The following is an 18,310-nucleotide window of genomic DNA, read 5'->3' as shown; positions in this document are numbered from 1 at the left end:
AACGTTACAAAAGCTAAAATATCAGCATCAGCACCAGTTGGGACAACAAAAACAGTTAATCAAAATGAACATTAACACAATCAGTTAATTCCTTGTTGATTAATTAGTTGATTTAACTCACTCAGTGTTAAATGGTTTAATTCAATATGCTTTTTGTCAATTATAATTTTTTTTTTTTACTCAGCTAACTGTTAACTTGCAGAGCTTTCCAGAATCCTTCACAAATCACCAGCATAACACAAAATGTATGAAAAAACCTTTTTTAACCTTTCGGTGATGATTCTGTTGTACTTGACCAGCAGGTTTTGATGTGAGGCTTGGAGGCAGTGCGTCAGACACGCCTGCCTGTGTTTTGGCCCAGAAAGTGGAACTTCAACACAATGTGTCACACACTCCAGAGAAGTAATTGAAACAACAGGGTTTGCCTCAATGTGTCTGATTCGTATGTGACCTGAAGAAAAATGAGACTGAAAAGGGGGGCGGGGGGTTAGATGGTGGTTTATGTACTGTACAAACCTTCAGGTCAAACATTCATGGGAAATTGACGTACCTGAATACGGAGGAAGAGCATTATCAGCGGGCACACAGCTAGGCTGAAAACTGGCATGATGAAGATGATCAAAGTGATGGTGCTCAATATGTCCAAAAGACTCCTCAACCAGCTGTGCAAATGTTTGGCCAGTTCTTCATCAACCACTTGCATATCCTGAGCCAACATGAGAACACAATTAGAACAGATCTATGTTGGATTTCCACCATATTTGCTTGTGTCTGTTATTTAATATAATATCTACTTCCCCAAGGACACAACAGTGATGACCTGCTACTTGTGGGAATCAATATTTTCAGGTCACATGCTTTGTCCTCTGCTCTACACCGCCCTCTGGAGGATGACACTCACCTGAGTGAATGATTGCAGTGACCATCTGGCGTCTGTCTTCTGGGAATGTACAGGCAGGTGAAGAACATCTGACAGCAGCTCAGAGTGTAGCGTATGAGAAGCCCTGAGAGAACCGCAGGTCAGACAGTAGGCGGCACAGCACACAAGCAAGGCTGCAATACAAAAGCACATAAATAAGCTAAGAAGAAACACGAACTCTTGTCTATGAAACTACAGGTTGACAACAACCTTGCAGGAGTCCGAGCAGCGCGTACGCAGACAGTCGCGAGTTTCTGAGCTCTCTCCACTCCTCCAGGCCTTGAACTTCTTTGGCTTCACCCGTCCACACGCTCAGGACGGCATCCTGTGCTAAACTAACAGCACACACAGACAGGTAGACCAGCGAGGTAACGGACACCCAGTGCCAGCCAAAAGCCCTCAGATACAGTTTGCAGGCCTCTCCACTGCCCTGGAATTACATAACCACATACACAAACTGTATCATAGAGCCATTATTTACAGAAAATCTTGCTTTTATTTTATAAAAAATTATGTTATAGACATAAGTAGAACAGGGTGAGTAAAACATTTTCATTTTGAATGATTTATTTATTTGACAGACACTTATGACTTATAAATGAGTAATAAAACAAAGCTTATTAAGATTTTTTTTTTTTATATGACTATTTTCTTTAAAAATATTACATTAAGTAAAATAAAAAGAATAATTAAGATTTTTTTTTATTTATTTAAAAAAATTATTAAAATTACCATAAACATAATTTTTGGTACATACTTTTTGGAATAGAGAGTGATCTTGTTTCTCATCAGAATTACTGAGCTTATCTTTACACCTGTAAAAATCAAAACATCAAGAATATTTATACAATGTATAAAGGGTACTCTGCGTTGCATGCATGAACACAACAAAACAGGGTGGGTGGAGAAATAAGGTGTAGCTTGTTGATGATGATGCCACAAGAAGCTCATTAATCTGGAATAAAAAGGGAATGTCGGCGGCCCTGTTCAGTTAGACTAGAGGTTTTCTTTCCCATGAGGTTTTATCAGGCGCCATCATCCTGTGACCAACAATCCCTGTCTGTGATTCTGTGGATATCATCCTTTCTTAATCCACTGAAGGTGAGCTGAGGTGAACCCATGACCAGTTTATTTGCATAATCCAAAGTGAACAAAATAAGACCATGACTGGAACTAAACTAGACTTAGAACATAACGAACATGAATTTGACTTAACTAACATCAGAATACACAAACAACAATACTCGACCAGGAAACATGGCAAACATGAGGGCTTAAATACACGAACAAGGGAAAACACAAGACAACAACAACCAATAGAGTGGTGCAGGTCAGAACCCGGAGGTCTATGGGGTTATATAATGGGGGTTTTCAATTTATGAGTATATTAAAGCTTATGGTAAACATAACTTGACTATACTTTGATGGTTTTTTCTACAATATAAATTACACACACCCATAGCAAAAAAAACTAATTTTGATAATTTTTGAAAACGTACATTTTCTATAAGTAACTACATAAGACAGCTTGGGTCTGAGCAAGTTACAGTATGTTTACCACAGGCTTTATTTTATTCAGAAATTGAAAAACCCCATTGTAAAACCCCATTTTTGGTTCTGAAGTCATACCTGCACCACTTTATGACAAGTTGGAACTAATGAACATGAACCTATTAAATGGCAGAACTGATAACAGGATTGGACAATAAAGCAATGAGAACATGACACATGAACTAAAGAACCAATGACAAGATCACATAAGAGGAACAGGAAATCACATGATATTAACAAATTTCATGCAATGACGAAGCGGGCAGAGCAGGTGGCCACCAAGGTGAAGCAGGCGGAGCTGGACAACACCAAGGCAGTGCTGAAGACCACCAAGGTGGAGCAGGAAACCATTGCAGGGTCATGGAACTATGGCGGTGCATGCTGAGTTGGAGACCATGGCAGAACTGAAACACGGAGCTCAGAGAGTTCAGAAATGGCCTCCGTGGCCGTGACAAGAAGCACAAATAGTTCAATGGCGGCCTCTAAAGGCCAATTCACACTACACAGACAACCACCAACAAACTTCGATTCAGAGTGAGTGAAGTCTGACTGGGGGAAAAAATGGATGGTCCTGTAACCACAATCCAAATTTTACTGTTACAAATGTCTTTGCGTGTCATTCTTCGCCTGAAAAAACGCGAGCAAAACGAAAGAGGCTGTGGGTGAAGCCGTGGCTGCTGCGAAGGGGAAGACGGGGCGCCTTCTCGAAATTATGCAGTGAACTGCAGTCAGAAGATTTACAAAGCTTTAAATGTTTTGCTCGGGTGATCCCTAATCAGTTTCAGCATCTACTTCAGATGATGACACCAATCATTCAATGGCAAAATACAAATTTCAAAGATGCCATTTCACCTGGTGAACGCCTAATGATAACTCTTCGCTTCTTGGCAACAGGTAACGCAATGGCCTATGTTTCATCTTCCATCAATTTAAGTTATTAGCGGTGCTGATATGGTATTTATACAAGATATAGGTTTACATTTTCAATATTGCAATTCTAAAAACATTTCTTTTTTTTTATTCACAGGAATCCAAGTTTTTCGCATTGAATGCTCAACTTTAAGTGAATACTCTCCAAGACGGTCATTTTGACATATTTTTGTGTGCATCTGATCAAACGATCAGCATACAAAAGTATAATTTGCTTGTCTAGTTGTGGTGCGGTTTTCGGAGCACACACACAGAAAGCCGCCTTAAAGTTGGAAATCACATCTCTTTTGATTATTGTGCTTTTAATAGCTCTTTTTATTATCAAACACATCCTGCAATATAGCAACAGCAGAGACTGCATTTCACAATCACAGATTGTGCTGATTCTGACGTTAAGTTTGGGTTTTAGGGAGAAATGACAGCGCACCGCAGTGAAGGGAAGCAAGTTTCACTAGATGGAATGCCGCCTATTTTTTTATAATTTTACCTCAAATATCTTCTTTTTATAGTCTTTGGAAGCTAAAATTGAAATTGAAAATAAAATTAGATTAATTTCACAGGCCTAAAGTGTAACCAAACATTTGAATGTTTGGTTCTCTCGGCCATCGTCACTAGCCCATCGTTAATTACTACCTTGTAACATGCATACTACATCCTGCTGATATTTGCCATATCGCTCTGTGTTATCGACCAGGTAGAACAAGTATCCAAACCTCTATAGATAGATTCACAAATAACCTGCCTGATCTGTCTCAGATGTTCAGTGTACCCAAGCACAGAAATTAACTTGATGAAATGACTAGCAGTATGGGCATTATCTTCTATAGCATCTGTGCCAACCAACCCCATTGCATGTGCCAACTAACCCACATACTGGGGCTGGTTGGCACGAGTGCACAACATGACTTTAATGATGAATAAAACATTTTTAGGAATCATTTGTGAACATTAAATGTATCTATCTGTTGATTAGCTGAGATCTTAACCTTTCAGTTGTTACTGGTTAGATTATTTTAATATATAGCATGACTGAGAAATATGACAGAGTGAAAAGTGTGCCAAACAACCCCGCTCTCCCCTTTTAATAGGTAATTTTATTTGTACATTTTTTATTTATATATTTATTTATGTAGATATTTTTGTGGACCTATTTATTTATTCATTAATTTGCGTATTTATTTATTGGTTTTACAGGTTTCGTCCTCCATATGTAACAGAACTACCACAATAAAAATTACAATTCATAAATGCCGGGCAGCCTAATTCAACACGTAAATAAAACACAGTCATCGGATGTGCGGAGCCAGGACTGTTTGCATTATGCATGATAAATAAGTCCTATTTCACTAGTAAAACTTTCGCAACTCCAATTAAACAATAGGCTAAATAAATTAAATGTTCAATAGGCTAACTAATATCTGCTGAACATTTGGAATAAAAATATGCGGAAAACCCAAACAATAGCATTTGACAAACGAAACACGGCTCATTGGTTTATTATGCTGCTGTTACGAAAATGTAACATTTACAAGAATACAATCTATACCCCAAACCCCCTGCTCTCCCTGGTGCTTGTTTGAAATGCTCCCCAATTGCATTTCTCAAGTCGAACTCTTTTGCCGCCGGGAAGTTGGTCATCACGGCATCTGCCCAAAAAACTCGGTAGCTGAGATCCATAACTGTTGAATATATGATAATTAAAAAATTACATCATAATTTAATGTGCATCACTGTTACCGCTTAAGACATTTTTGACTACTAACATCATATGATTTGAAATTAAAATATATAGTAGATTTCTAATTAACATGATGGTAAAAACAACTTTTATTTTTATTTCATTTTAGTTTTTTTCCTAAATTTTAAGGCATTTATCACTAACCCATTTATGTCTAATGTACATGTAAGTATACTTAAACACGTCACGTTTTTAGCTATCGTGTTGCATTAGAACAACGAGATAGGCAATTGGGAAAGCTGCTTTTATTCCTTTATGTGAGTAATGCGCTGCCTGTAAATTTAAGTGTTATGTTCTGTATATCGTTGTGCTTAGTTGACTATGCTGGATAATTTGCATGAAACAGTGTCTTTAAAACCAAGAAAGTGGATCACATCTCTCCAGTTTTGAGGTCTTTACACCGGCTTCTTGTCTGTAAAAGAATTGATTTCAAAATACTCATGTTGGTTTAAGCACTGAATGGTTAAGGACCAAAGTACATTTCTGATCTTCTGCTTGTCTGCTTTCTGTCCCAGACTCCCTAGAGTCAAAACTAAACAGAAGCAGTGTTCAGTTATGCATCTCATATATCTAGAACAAACTCAACTTATTTAAAGTTAAGGCTAACCTTTAGCTTAGTTCCCTTTCGAGAATGGTCACTTCGTATTGCGTAGATATACGCAGTGGGGAAACTCCTTTTCCTCGAAAATTCTGAAGCCTAAAATGTAAAATGCATTTGCAGCTGCACAGCTAGCACAGTAAGTGTCTGGCTCACTCATTGGCTGTGCTGTGGCAACTGCATATCCAATGGCACGAGCCCGCCAAGGGGCCGTGGCCTAGCCTATATCAGTCCCCGAAAACGCCATTTTAGCAGATTCATCTCCTTCAGCGACACACTTCACGTCTCTGAATCCTCTGCAAAGCCTTCGCTGTCGAATCAAGCATCACACGGTTAGAGCGTGCAGTTCTACAGCGGACTACGCCTTCACCAACCGAAGTCGTCTTCCCCTGTCGCCGTTCTGCTGTCGCTATCTGGCGACCAACGCTATATCCTTTGCATTATTTTTTGCTAATTGCTACTGTGTTCGCCGCCGCGTTTACACAGCTTAAGGAGTGTGAGCGTTGTTACAAACGCCTCGCTCTACATGTGCCATGTGTGGATGCCATCTGCACGAGGCCGACGGGCACACGAAGTGTGTCACATGCCTGGGAACCCCCCATGCTGAAGCTGCACTCTCTGCCCGAGGCTGCTCTCTCTGCGAGAGTATGCCTGTTCTGTGACTGCACAAGCGGCTTGCTCTCTGCAAGATGGCGACAGAGGAAAAAGAAGCGGCGCAGACCGAAAGAATGGAGGTGAGCGAGCCCACGCCGGCCAAGTCCCCGCGTGTCTCATTCTCCCCATCTCAGTCTCACTCGCCGGTCCTGTTCACTCAGGCAGACCTGGGCCCCTCCCTTCGAGCGGCGGGTCTCGTCTCACATGGCGGATCGGCTTATTTACATATGCGCTCGCGGCTAGCTCTCCTTTGGGACGGCAAACCGCCTCTCGCGCTCCCCCCATTTCTTCCCTTGTCGAGTCGAACTTACATATCAACTGCCTGGAAATGAAAGCAGTGTGTTTGGCCCTCAAAGCGTTTCTGCCAAACGTCAGGGGGCACCCGGCGGTGTCAGGCCGGGCAGCCTGTACACCCTGGCGAGGGACCTCCTCATGTGGGCGCAAGCCAACCTGAGCTCTCTGAGAGCAGCACATATCACTGGCATTCAGAACACGGGTGCGGATATGCTGTCACGGGGCAACACTCCCCTAGGCGAGTGGTCCCTGAACCCTCAGACGGTGCGTCTGATATGGAGAATGTTTGGCAAGGCCGAGATCGACCTTTTCGCCTCAAGGGAAAACACTCACTGTGCAGTGTTTTTCTCGAAGGACAGGAATGCGCTGGCCCATCACTGGCCCAGCCTCCCCCTTTATGCATTTCCCCCCGTTTCAGTGATTCCCCAGGTCATCGAATGGGTCAGGAAGAGCGGATGCCCAGTCCTCCTAATAGCACCCCTCTGGAAATCCAGACCGTGGTTTCCAGAGCTGGTTCAAATGACGGGCGAGGTTCCCTGGCCTGTTCCGTTGAGGAAAGATCTCCTCACGCAGGCGAACGGGACGATATGGCATCCGCGACCCGATTTATGGGCACTCCATGTGTGGCCCCTCAATGGGTACACAGGGACATTCCTGACAAGGTCCTAAACACGATCACTGAGGCCAGGGCCCCTTCTACTAGGCGCCTGTATGCTTTGAAGTGGTCAGTGTTCTCCAGCTGGTGCTTGGACAAACACTTTGAACCCATGTCATGCGAGGTACCAGTGGTGCTCTCCTTCCTACAGGAGCTGCTGGACGCGGGCAGGACCCCGTCCACGCTCAAAGTATATGTGGCAGCCGTTGCAGCTTATCATGCTCCGGTGGCTGGCCAATCGTTAGGAAGAAATTACTTGATGGTACGGTTTCTGAAGGGAGCCAGGAGGATTAACCCCTCCAGACCTCCGTCTGTGCCGTCATGGGACCTCTCCAAGGTCCTTCGGGCCCTGAAGGGTCCATTATTTGAACCGCTCTAGTCGGTTGATCTCAAACTACTCTCGCTGAAGACTGCTCTCCTGCTGGCACTGGCATCTATCAAGCGAGTGGGAGATCGATCTGCAGGCACTCTCTGTGAGCCCCTCCTGTTTGGAGTTTGGTGTCGGTGACTCGAAGGTCATCCTCAAACCCAGACATGGTTATGTGCCTAAAGTGCTTTCAACGCCGTTTAGAGCACAGGTTATCACATTATTAGCTCTTCCCCCTTCCACGGAGGTTGGGGAGGCTAATCTACTCTGTCCTGTCAGAGCACTGAGAATATATCTGGAGCGTTCTGCGTCGTTTAAGACATTCATAACAGCTCTTTGTTTGCTTTGGTGGTCGATCCAAGGGGTCCCTTGTCACGAAGCAAAGGCTATCCAGATGGATAGTAGATGCCATTTCTTTGGCATATACCTCAGTGGGTCAGGTTTGCCCTATTGGTACTAGAGCTCATTCGACTAGAGGCATGGCCTCGTCTTGGGCTTGGTCTTATGGGTTTCCTATTCAGGATATTTGTGCGGCGGCCAGCTGGTCCTCGCCTTCTACATTTATGAAATTCTATAATATGTTGGTACCTTCCCTGCAGGCAAAGGTCCTTTCTGTATGATTTAGACCTGACAGGTGTCAGGTCTTATCTACATGTTATGTCAATGTCATAAGCACACATTCATTTCATTATATATATATATTATCAGGCCCGACGGTGTCCGGTCTTTTTCCATATATATTGGGTTCTGGCTTGTTTCTGTGAGCTCAGAGGTCTCGATCCGCAGTAGCAACCAGTTACTTAGTGCGGCATTTTACATGGCGTCTCCACTGCGTATAGCTACGCAATACGAAGTGACCGTTCTCGGAAGGGAACGTACTCAGTTACTATTGTAACCTCGGTTCCCTGAGAGTTAGGGAACGAGTATTGCGTAGCCGGCTGCACTATGGTAACAATAGTTACCATAGTGCAGCCAGCCTATATCAGTCCCGAAAACGGCATTTTAGCAGGTTACATCGACTGAAGCGGCATACTTGCCATGTTACCAAAGAGGCGCCCGTGCCATTGGATATGAAGTTGACGCAGCACAGCCAATGAGTGAGCCAGACACTCACTGTGCAAGCTGTGCAGCTGCAAATGCGTTTTACATTTTAGACTTCAGAATTTTCTAGGAAAAGGAGTTTCCCCACTGCGTATAGCTACGCAATACTCGTTCCCTAACTCTCAGGGAACCGAGGTTACGATAGTAACCGAGTACGTTTTGTTTGCCACTACCTTTTATCAATTGGAAAAAATAATTTCTTACACTGCACTGTAACTTTTACTATTCGGTTTTATTTGTTTTTGTTGAAGTATTTTAAAGTGTTTTTAATTGTTTTCTTATATAGAATTTTTATTTTGCCTTGCTGTTGAAATGTGCCATACAAATAAACTTGCCAAGTTAAAAAGTCCTATTTTCATATCATAATGATCTAAAGAAAAGAGTAAAAGATATTTGTGGCTTTCATAACACATTATAATAGGTTGCACGTGTTTACCCCTTTGAATTCAGATAATTAGAGTTTAAGGGCACATGGAAACGGGTTACAGTTCACTGTACACTGTTACCCACTAAAATGTCACGATTCCAACAACAACAAATCATTTAGATAAAAAAATGAGCACGTCAAAACGAAAACACAGATACTTACAAGACAAAAGTAGGAATGTCTTTTACCGGTTCTCTTTGACCGACAGATAAGTGAATGCAATGCTCCGTCTCGTTTAAAATGTTTCAAAATGGTGGAAATGTTTATCGTGCGATCGCGAGAAGAGTGATCTCTAGCCTACTAATTATCAAGTCTCGCTTGTCAGTAGTCATGTCTCAGTAGGGCTGTTGCCATCTAGCGGTTGAGAAATATTCAAATAATATCATAGATTGCGTATGAATGTTATGTGTGACAGCAAACATGAAGCTGCTTGGGCGAAACACATGTAAACAATTTTAAGACTATTGGCTATACTAATCGCTGGTCTAAATCAGGGCTATTGCCAAGCCGTTAAACGTTGACCACTGATTGCTTCAATTTTGCCGGGTGGGCTAAAAGCAGACTACACATAGCCTGTCCAATTCAGAGCTAAATCTACAGATCGACCATGTCACGAAATGATACTTGCACCTTGTAGATATTATTACCAACTGCTGGGACTCTTTGGTGAGAAGGTTTCCCTGCTTATCCCTGATAGGCCGGCTTGTGGTCTGTTTTTTTCCTCCATGCAGATCTCCTCTAGAGCAGTGATGTTTTGGGGCTGTCGCTGGGCAACACAGACTTTCAACTCCCTCCAAAGAGGAGGCATCTGGAGACTGGCTAGGCCACTCCAGGACCTTGAAATGCTTCGAAGCCACTCCTTCGTTGCCCGGGCGGTGTGTTTGGGATCATTGTCATGCTGAAAGACTCAGCCACGTTTCATCTTCAATGCCCTTGCTGATGGAAGGAGGTTTTCACTCAAAATCTCACGATACATGGCCCCATTCATTCTTTCCTTTACACGGATCAGTCGTCCTGGTCCCTTTGCAGAAAAACAGCCCCAAAGCATGATGTTTCCACCCCCATGCTTCACAGTAGGTGTTCTTTCTCCTCCAAACACGACGAGTTGAGCACTCGTGAAAAATCCTCTCACCGGCCCCCGTTCCCTCTAGTGAAGATATTACTGCGCCGAAGTCGAAGTGCTTCCAAGCACTTGCTATGGTATTCCGCCATACAATTTAGTTATCCATTTTACACGCTTAGAAAAGCACAACGTTTTGTTTTGTGTCACCGTCCTAGGTCGAGTTACACTACGCGAGTAACTGTATTTAAATGGGGAAAACGTGGAGGTGTTTGGTAGCTTCTCTGCTTGGCCCATATTGAATGAACTGGGCTAAGCTAAGTGCTAACAAAGTTTCGCCGCGCGCCAGAGCGATTTAGTGCACGCACTAAGACGAGAGAGGTATGTATCAACTCGTCTTATTTAAGGGAATAACATAGTTTAATATGAAAAAAACGGTGGAGTATCCCTTTAAGCCTTGCCTGTGAAACCGGGGGAATGTGTTTTTGTGATTTCAGTTGTGTTTCAGTTGGAACAGGCTCAACTGAACGGAGATCAGTTACATTCCTGAAATGAAAACTGATTCAGTATCTGTGTGACGCATCACCTACCGTTATAGCAGCATATTTAAGTGCGATGGAGTGGAAAACAAGCACACCCTTTTTTGTCAGCTTTTCCCAGGAAAATGAATCACAAAAATAACATGATACACTTGGATCTCTGTGCATGTATAGAGTAACTGAGTTTGGTCTTAGTTTGGTTTTCTGTGTTTCAAACCAAGTAAACCAAGCAAACCAACTTTTTTTTTTTTTTTACTGAAATGGTGCCCGTTACCCCCTTGTTTCATGTAGTTACAGGGTAAGGACAATAAATATACATACACAGTCTGATTTCCTTGACTTTTAAACCTTCATTTAAAAAAAACCAAACGTATGTGGCAAGGGGGGCGTGGTCTGTGACAGGAGAGAGGATCGAGAGACAGGTGCGGCGTAAAGGCGGGCATACACTGTGCGATGTCTGTGCGATTTCAGCAAGGTACCTACTCACACTGAACGAGTAGATTGCATGCGATGTAAAGCTAAAGATCAGGATTTATGTGCTCACACTATACGGTCCGAACGTCGAGCTGCGACTTCACTGCTCACACTATAGCCTACGTGTGAAATATGCGCGATTCAGCGCGATAAACCTCGTGCCGGGTTGTGCCTATAGACGATATCATGTATCCTATGGGGCGTCGTTTGTAAAGCGGCTCACGCTGAAAATAACAACAACATTTTGTCACATTTAGCTTCAAACAATGTTTAAAAAACAGGTATGAATTTTTGACGGTCACTTTTTAGCACATTTACAACAATATTTGTCAACTTAGAGATTTTTTAAAATAGTTAAATCTAAATATTAAATGTTACACCTAAATGTTAAATGTTAAATCTAAATGCTAAATCTAAATCTAAATGTTAAATCTAAATCTAAATGTTGAATCTAAATGTTTCGGGTGAAACTAAATATTTAACTAATATGCAAATTCAAAATGCCGGTAACCGGAAGTGCCAAAATAAAAGCTGGAGGAGGTCAGTGTGTGTTTATAGCATGGTTTATAGTGTCAAATAACGAATAAAAACCATCTCATCCGAGGAAATGGACTCTTGGACATGGATTATAGTGATAATAACTACCTAAAATAATAAACACGTTTGGAGAAACCGTATTTGAAGAGTAGGCTAGTGTCACTTTTATGAAAAGTGCGGGACTTATGACCTGTAGCCATAATAGTCAGCCACGAGGGGACTCACTTTGACTGAATGTCATGTCATCACTCTGTCATCACTCTCATCACGAAACTCTGCAGTTTCTCCAAACGTGTTTATTATTTTAGGTAGTTATCACGATAATCCATGTCCAAGAGTCCATTTCCTCGGATGAGATGGTTTTTATTCGTTATTATATAAATTCATACCAGTTTTTTAAACATTGTTTGAAGCTAAATGTGACAAAATGTTGCTGTTATTTTCAGCGTGAGCCGCTTTACAAACGGAGCCCCATAGTTTCCAGAGATATTGTCAAAACAAGCATCAGCTATCAATATCAAGATGATTTAGCATTTCCAATTTATGTATTAAATTATTATTAGTATTATTGTATTATTATTAGTATTATTAGGGAAGGCCTAGGCTATAGCCTACTTTTATTATTAAATTGATAGGCTATTATAATTAAATTGCCACGCAATAATTTCATAGCGCGTCGCCGCATAACCAACGCATACAGTGTTGTACGTCACACGCATTACACACATGACCAGTGCCGGCCAATAGTGAGCCTACGTGGTGACGTGTAATACAGACGCGCTGCGCAAAAACACTATGTGAAAAAACTCGAGGCCCAGAGAGAAGGAAATGAATAGTGGAATAAAGTCGTTATTTTTGTTGTTTTTGCGCACAAAAAGTATTCTCATCGCTTGATAAACTTAAGATTGAGCCACTGTAGTCACTTGGACTATATTAACGATCTCTTTAATAACTTTTCTGGGCCAGCAAGTTTCGGTCACCTAGAAGTCTATGGAGGAGTGAGCCAGCTCTCAGATTTCATCAAAAATATCTTAATTTGTGTTCCGAAGATGAACGAAGGTCTTACGGGGTTGGAACAACATGAGGGTGAGTAATTACTGACAGAATTTTCATTTTTGGGTGAACTAACCCTTTAAAGATCTCCTTTTTTGCTGCAGAAGAAACTTCTGTTTTCGCGCAGGCGCAGTGAGGGAAAAAACACTGAGTTTAGGGCAATCGGTTCGTAGCTCTGCTTCAACTGTGCGATATAGTCACGAGGAGCGACCAAAATTTCTAACATGGCAAAAATTCATCCGACCATCCGATTGCCGGTCGGGAGAGGTTAATCGCCTCTCCTTTCCCCCGTGCACTGCACGAACACTGCACGACAAACGACGCACGACAAAGCTGAAAATCGTCCTGACCCGAAAAAGAGTTGCACGAGTCAGAATTCGGCTCAAAAGCGAGATCCTTTGAGTTGTTTTGTTGCAGTGTTGTGTGCGCACCTTTTCTTTGTAATTTTATTTTGTTTTTTAAATAAACCACACAGTCTCCCAAGCCGACCCTGTCCTCTTCCTTCCCTACATATTGAACCGTACTACAACGCAGGGGCGTTACAAGTTAGGATGATTCTAAGGGCCCAGGCACTTTTGGGGGCCCCAGAGATCGATTTTATTAACGGAATGGGTGCGGTAGGGGGCCCAACCTCATATTCTTTCATAGGGCCCAAAATTGTTGGTGGTGCCCCTGCTATTTCAAAACAGATTTATAACACTTTTTCATTTAAACAAACTATTTTGAATCAACGTTTCATTTCAAATGAAAGTCTTGACAAGAAATTTTTTGCTCTTGCTTTTCTTTAAATGGGAGTATAGTTCCTAGGAAACTGCTGTTATTGCATAAATTGGTCTGGTTTTACTGGTTGTGTGACAGTAAATTCTAAATAAACACCAATGAAAAACCTGATAAATATGGCAGCAATTATTTTAGATCTCATTAAACCTGACAGTTGAGGAAACAGCAGTAATATCACAGACCAGAAGATAAGGATGAAGATTAACACAGCTTGGTATATTGCCGGAACCATACTTCTCAACATAGCAGGTAAAATCTATACCATGAAAAAATTTGATTTAAGTTGAATGAAGCATTTAATTAAATTGTTTAATAACTGACAAGCAATTGAATTCCTAAAAAAAATTTGTGCACACACCCACAACAGACTTGACTGAATTGTTATTTCTCATGATACATCTAAAACCTTTGGATCTAAAGACTTGTGGTTAAATGCTTGAAATTGCATTTGTAGGCTAGTTAACTTTTAGAAGCTAAAAGATAGTTTGATATTTTGGTCTTTTTATAAATCCCATACTTTTCAAATAGTGATAATAACAATAAAAATTCATAGTGTCCAAACTTTTGACCGTCTATTATATTACTGTTTTATGATTGTAAGTATACTGTATATTATAATAATTGTAATACTTTGATATTTCAATAATAAATATTGTATTTAACAGTTTAACTAGCTAACAGTTTATAACTAGATTATTTTTTCATAGATTGATTTAAATTGTCTAAAGTCAAGTCACATTTAAAAAAGTTTTTAAAGCATATTTATTTTATGTTTATAGAGCAGAATCAATTATGGAAACTCAACAATAAGGACTGTTCCGATTCTGCTGTAACACAGCACTAAATGACAAGTGTCATTATTTAAAATGATCAAATCTGTCAAATATGATAATATTAATAATTCTTTTTAAATTAAATAATAGAGTTCATGGTTCAAAAGTAATGGCATGATACACAAAACGATTTAATATTTAATACATTTTATACACTGCAAAAATACTTTTTTAGTATTTATATTTCCAGTCTAAATATCTTAAAATTCTTAAATAAAGAAGCATTTACCAGATAAGTAAAATGACATAAGAAATTCTATCTTGTTTTCTGATTAAAATTAAATTTGATTTGATTAAATTAAAATTGATCTAAATTAATTCATCTAAATTTTGCTTAAAACTGTCACAAATGCAGGTTGAAGCAGGGAAGGATGCAGGATCTACTTGCAGCAGCTTTTATTTAAAAAAACTCAAAACTAGACAAATAAAGACTCAGGCAAGGGAACAGGACTCGGGAACAGAACAACCCAACATAACACGACAACGACAGACAAGGAACAGACTAAAACAAAGGGCTTCAATACACAGGGAACAGATCAGGGAAAGGAGACACAGCTGGCACAAATGAACTCAATGACTAATTAACAAGAAAAACTACAAAAGGACAACAAAACATGGCACAGAACAGGGGCCTGTTTCAGAAAGGAGGTTCAACCAACTCTGAGTCAAAACTTAAACTCTGAGTTGACTTACCCTGAGATGAGAAACTCTGAGTTTTTGGTTACAGAACAGCTGAAATGAGTTAGTTCAATCAACTCTGAGTTGACCTACTCTGAGTTAAGCGCGTGCACCACAACTATAAAAAGCCATTATCAATGGAGCGCAGATATTATGAGTCACCATGGCAACAGCACCAGACAAAAAGAGGTCTGCATATTTCTCACCAGTACAAACATTATTACTGTAATTTTACAGTATTAGAACATTAATACTGTAATTTAATGAAAGGGATTACTCTTAATTCTTCTGTAATTTAAAGTAAAATCTGATGTAATTGCATTAGACTATAGAACAATTCTGTATATTTAACACACATTTTTAAAAGGTATATTTTTAATGTAAAATACAAAGATGGTGTGCACATCCCAAACACCCAAATTGGGCGCAGGTGCAGGACAACTAAATGATATAAAAAAAATAAAGAAGTGTGAAGTCCGCACACTGAAAATTACTCCTCCAAAAGAGTTTATTCAAGCTATTCAAGCTCAAGCAACATTTGACCCTCAGGTCTTCATCAGGCTCAGTGTTAATGTAATAGTGAAGTCAACTTTAAATAGATACAGGTGATCACCTTAATCAGGCACACCCAAGAAATCATGTGACAAATACAAGTCTATATTAATATATAATATTATGTGTCTACACATCAAACAATCTACACATTCTGATTATTTCACATTTTTATGTGGAGTAGCCGATATAATCAAAGTTTAAATCTAAGTATAAACAGGTATTCTTATTTGTTTAGAATGTAAATAATCTACTACTGTACTTTCAGTTGCCAGTTAAGGAGTTATATAGACTTCATCTTATTTATTTTTTTAAAACTGCAGTAAAAATAGCAACATTTTATTTATTAATAAAATATTAATTTTATTAATAAAAATGTACTGAAAGAATGAATGAGATGTTTAAACACCACTTCCTCTTTAAAAAAGGGGAGGAGAGTAAAAGAAACTCTGGGTTTACAGAAGAAAACCTGCTCCCGACCAGGTTAGGTTCACAGAGTAAGTTGCCATGGTAACTGACTCTGTGTATAAGTTACCTCTCTTTCAGAAACGGGCTTGACTTACTCTGCTTTCTCAGGTTTGACATACCTCCCATTCTGAAACAGAAAACTCAGACTTTCCCTCATTTCAGGGTTAACATACTCAGAGTTTTCACTTAACCTCCTTTTTGAAACAGGCCCCAGGAAATAACAAAAGTGCACACAAGACAAGAATCATGACAAAAACTAGCAAAATTATCTGCCAATGGGGTACGAAAAATGACCTTGTTTTCCATTTGAATTAAGATTTTATTTTCTTACCCCATTGGGTACTTAACTTCATTTAAATTATATAATTTATTATGTCATTTTACTTATCTAGTAAATGCTTCATGATTTAAGAATTTGTAGATATTTGGACTGGGAAACAAGACAAAAATACAAAGTAAGAAAAGCATTTTTTGCAGTGTAGTCTTTTAAGTTTATACATACATTTTTTTTTTTACTGTATTCATGTTATTACTATGAAATAATTTAACAGGGATTTTGGCTAAAAATCCATAAATACCATTATTCAGGTGAAGGTTTTATCTCGTTTTCATGCCAATGGTACGTGCCAGCACTGATGTTAGAGTTTAACAGTAACACTTTATCAGCTCTGTACAAATGACTGTCTTTGTCTTTGACTACCCACACAGGTTCCCTCTGCCAGTTAGATGGTAAGTTGTCATAATGACCATAAAACTCTTGTTCCACGCAGCATGTGTCTTCTATGTCTGTGAGGCATTTTAAGGAATTCTCATATTACTTTTTCTCTCATTAGTATGTGGCCAAGCCACCCAAAAAACTAGGATTATTGGAGGGGTGGATGCAAAGCGAGGGTCTTGGCCGTGGCAAGTCAGCATTCATCAAAGGTTCATTGGAGGCCATTTCTGTGGTGGGAGTCTAATCAATAAAGACTGGGTTTTATCTGCAGCTCACTGCTTCAATAAGTATGTTGGCATCTTAAATTAAACTTAAAGGGATAGTTCACCCAAAATGTACTCACCCTCAAGTCATCCTAGGTGTATATGACATTCTTCTTTCAGACGAATGCAATCGGAGTTATATTATAAAATATAGGCTACTGGCTCTTCCAAAGAGGCTTTGAAGTCCCTAACCCTAAGCTAGTTATTTTACTTTGTAAAGTTTTAAATATGGATATTTTTCTTACACAAACGCATTGCTTCACTTCGGAAGGCCTTTATAAACTCCATGGAGCCGTGTGGAGCACTTTTATGATGGATGGATGCACTTTTATGATGGATAGATGCAGTTTTGTGGACTTCAAAACAGAAATGGCCATTCACTGCCATTATAAAGCTTGGAAGAGCCAGGACATTTTTTATTATATAACTCCGATTGTATTTGACTGAAAGAAGAATGTCATATAAACTAAGGATGACTTGAAGGCGAGTAATCATCGGCTAATTTTCATTTTTGGGTGAACTATCACACTAAGATACAATTGTAAATTGATAATAGTGGGATTAAAGTAGACTTTCTCTATTTACAGCTACAGTGCGTCTGACATTGTGATGTACTTCGGGCGTCGGAGCCAATCAGGCTCAAACCCTTATGAGACATACAGGACAGCGAGTCAAGTTATCAAGCATCCTGACTATAACAATCTCACGTTTTCCAACGACATAGCACTGGTCCAGCTATCTTCTTCTGTGAATTTCTCTAACATTATTAAGCCAGTCTGTCTGGCGGCTGCTGGTAGTGTATTTGCTGGAGGTGCAGAGAGCTGGGTGACTGGATGGGGAACCCTTCAGTCTGGAGGTGAGTGAATATTTGCTTGCAAAACAACAATACTCTAGCTCAAAAATGTACTGTAAATGGACATTAAAAGCTGCCAAAATTGTCCTCTGATCTGTGTCACAGGCCAGTATCATGACATACTGCAGGAGGTGATGATACCAATTGTCAACAACGATGCCTGTTATAATGCTTATGGAGAGATTATCACAAACGAAGTGATTTGTGCTGGATTTTTAAATGTGGGAGGGAAAAGTCCATGTCTGGTAAGACATCATTCATTTTAACCCAT

The 18,310-nt window shown here is 40.0% G+C and overlaps 1 protein-coding gene across 1 annotated transcript; it reads right to left on the bottom strand.

The window, feature by feature from the left end:
* Nucleotides 1-139: 139 nt before the first annotated feature.
* Nucleotides 140-16,544, bottom strand: LOC311284061 (ATP-binding cassette sub-family C member 2-like; the record flags this gene model as incomplete). The annotated part of the gene is made up of 7 exons (XM_084398893.1): nt 140-467; nt 551-706; nt 902-1,053; nt 1,130-1,349; nt 1,677-1,734; nt 9,865-9,972; nt 16,540-16,544. 7 exons carry the CDS (start codon nt 16,542-16,544, stop codon nt 219-221), a joined length of 948 nt encoding a protein of 315 aa, XP_084255019.1. The 3' UTR covers nt 140-218.
* Between the last annotated feature and the right edge of the window lie 1,766 nt (nt 16,545-18,310).

Source organism: Rutilus rutilus (assembly GCF_951802725.1).
Source record: "Rutilus rutilus genome assembly, chromosome: 24".
NCBI classification, from domain to species: Eukaryota; Metazoa; Chordata; class Actinopteri; order Cypriniformes; family Leuciscidae; genus Rutilus; species Rutilus rutilus.
The sequence above is the reverse complement of the archived record's forward strand: the minus strand, read 5'-3'. Positions and strand labels throughout refer to the sequence as shown.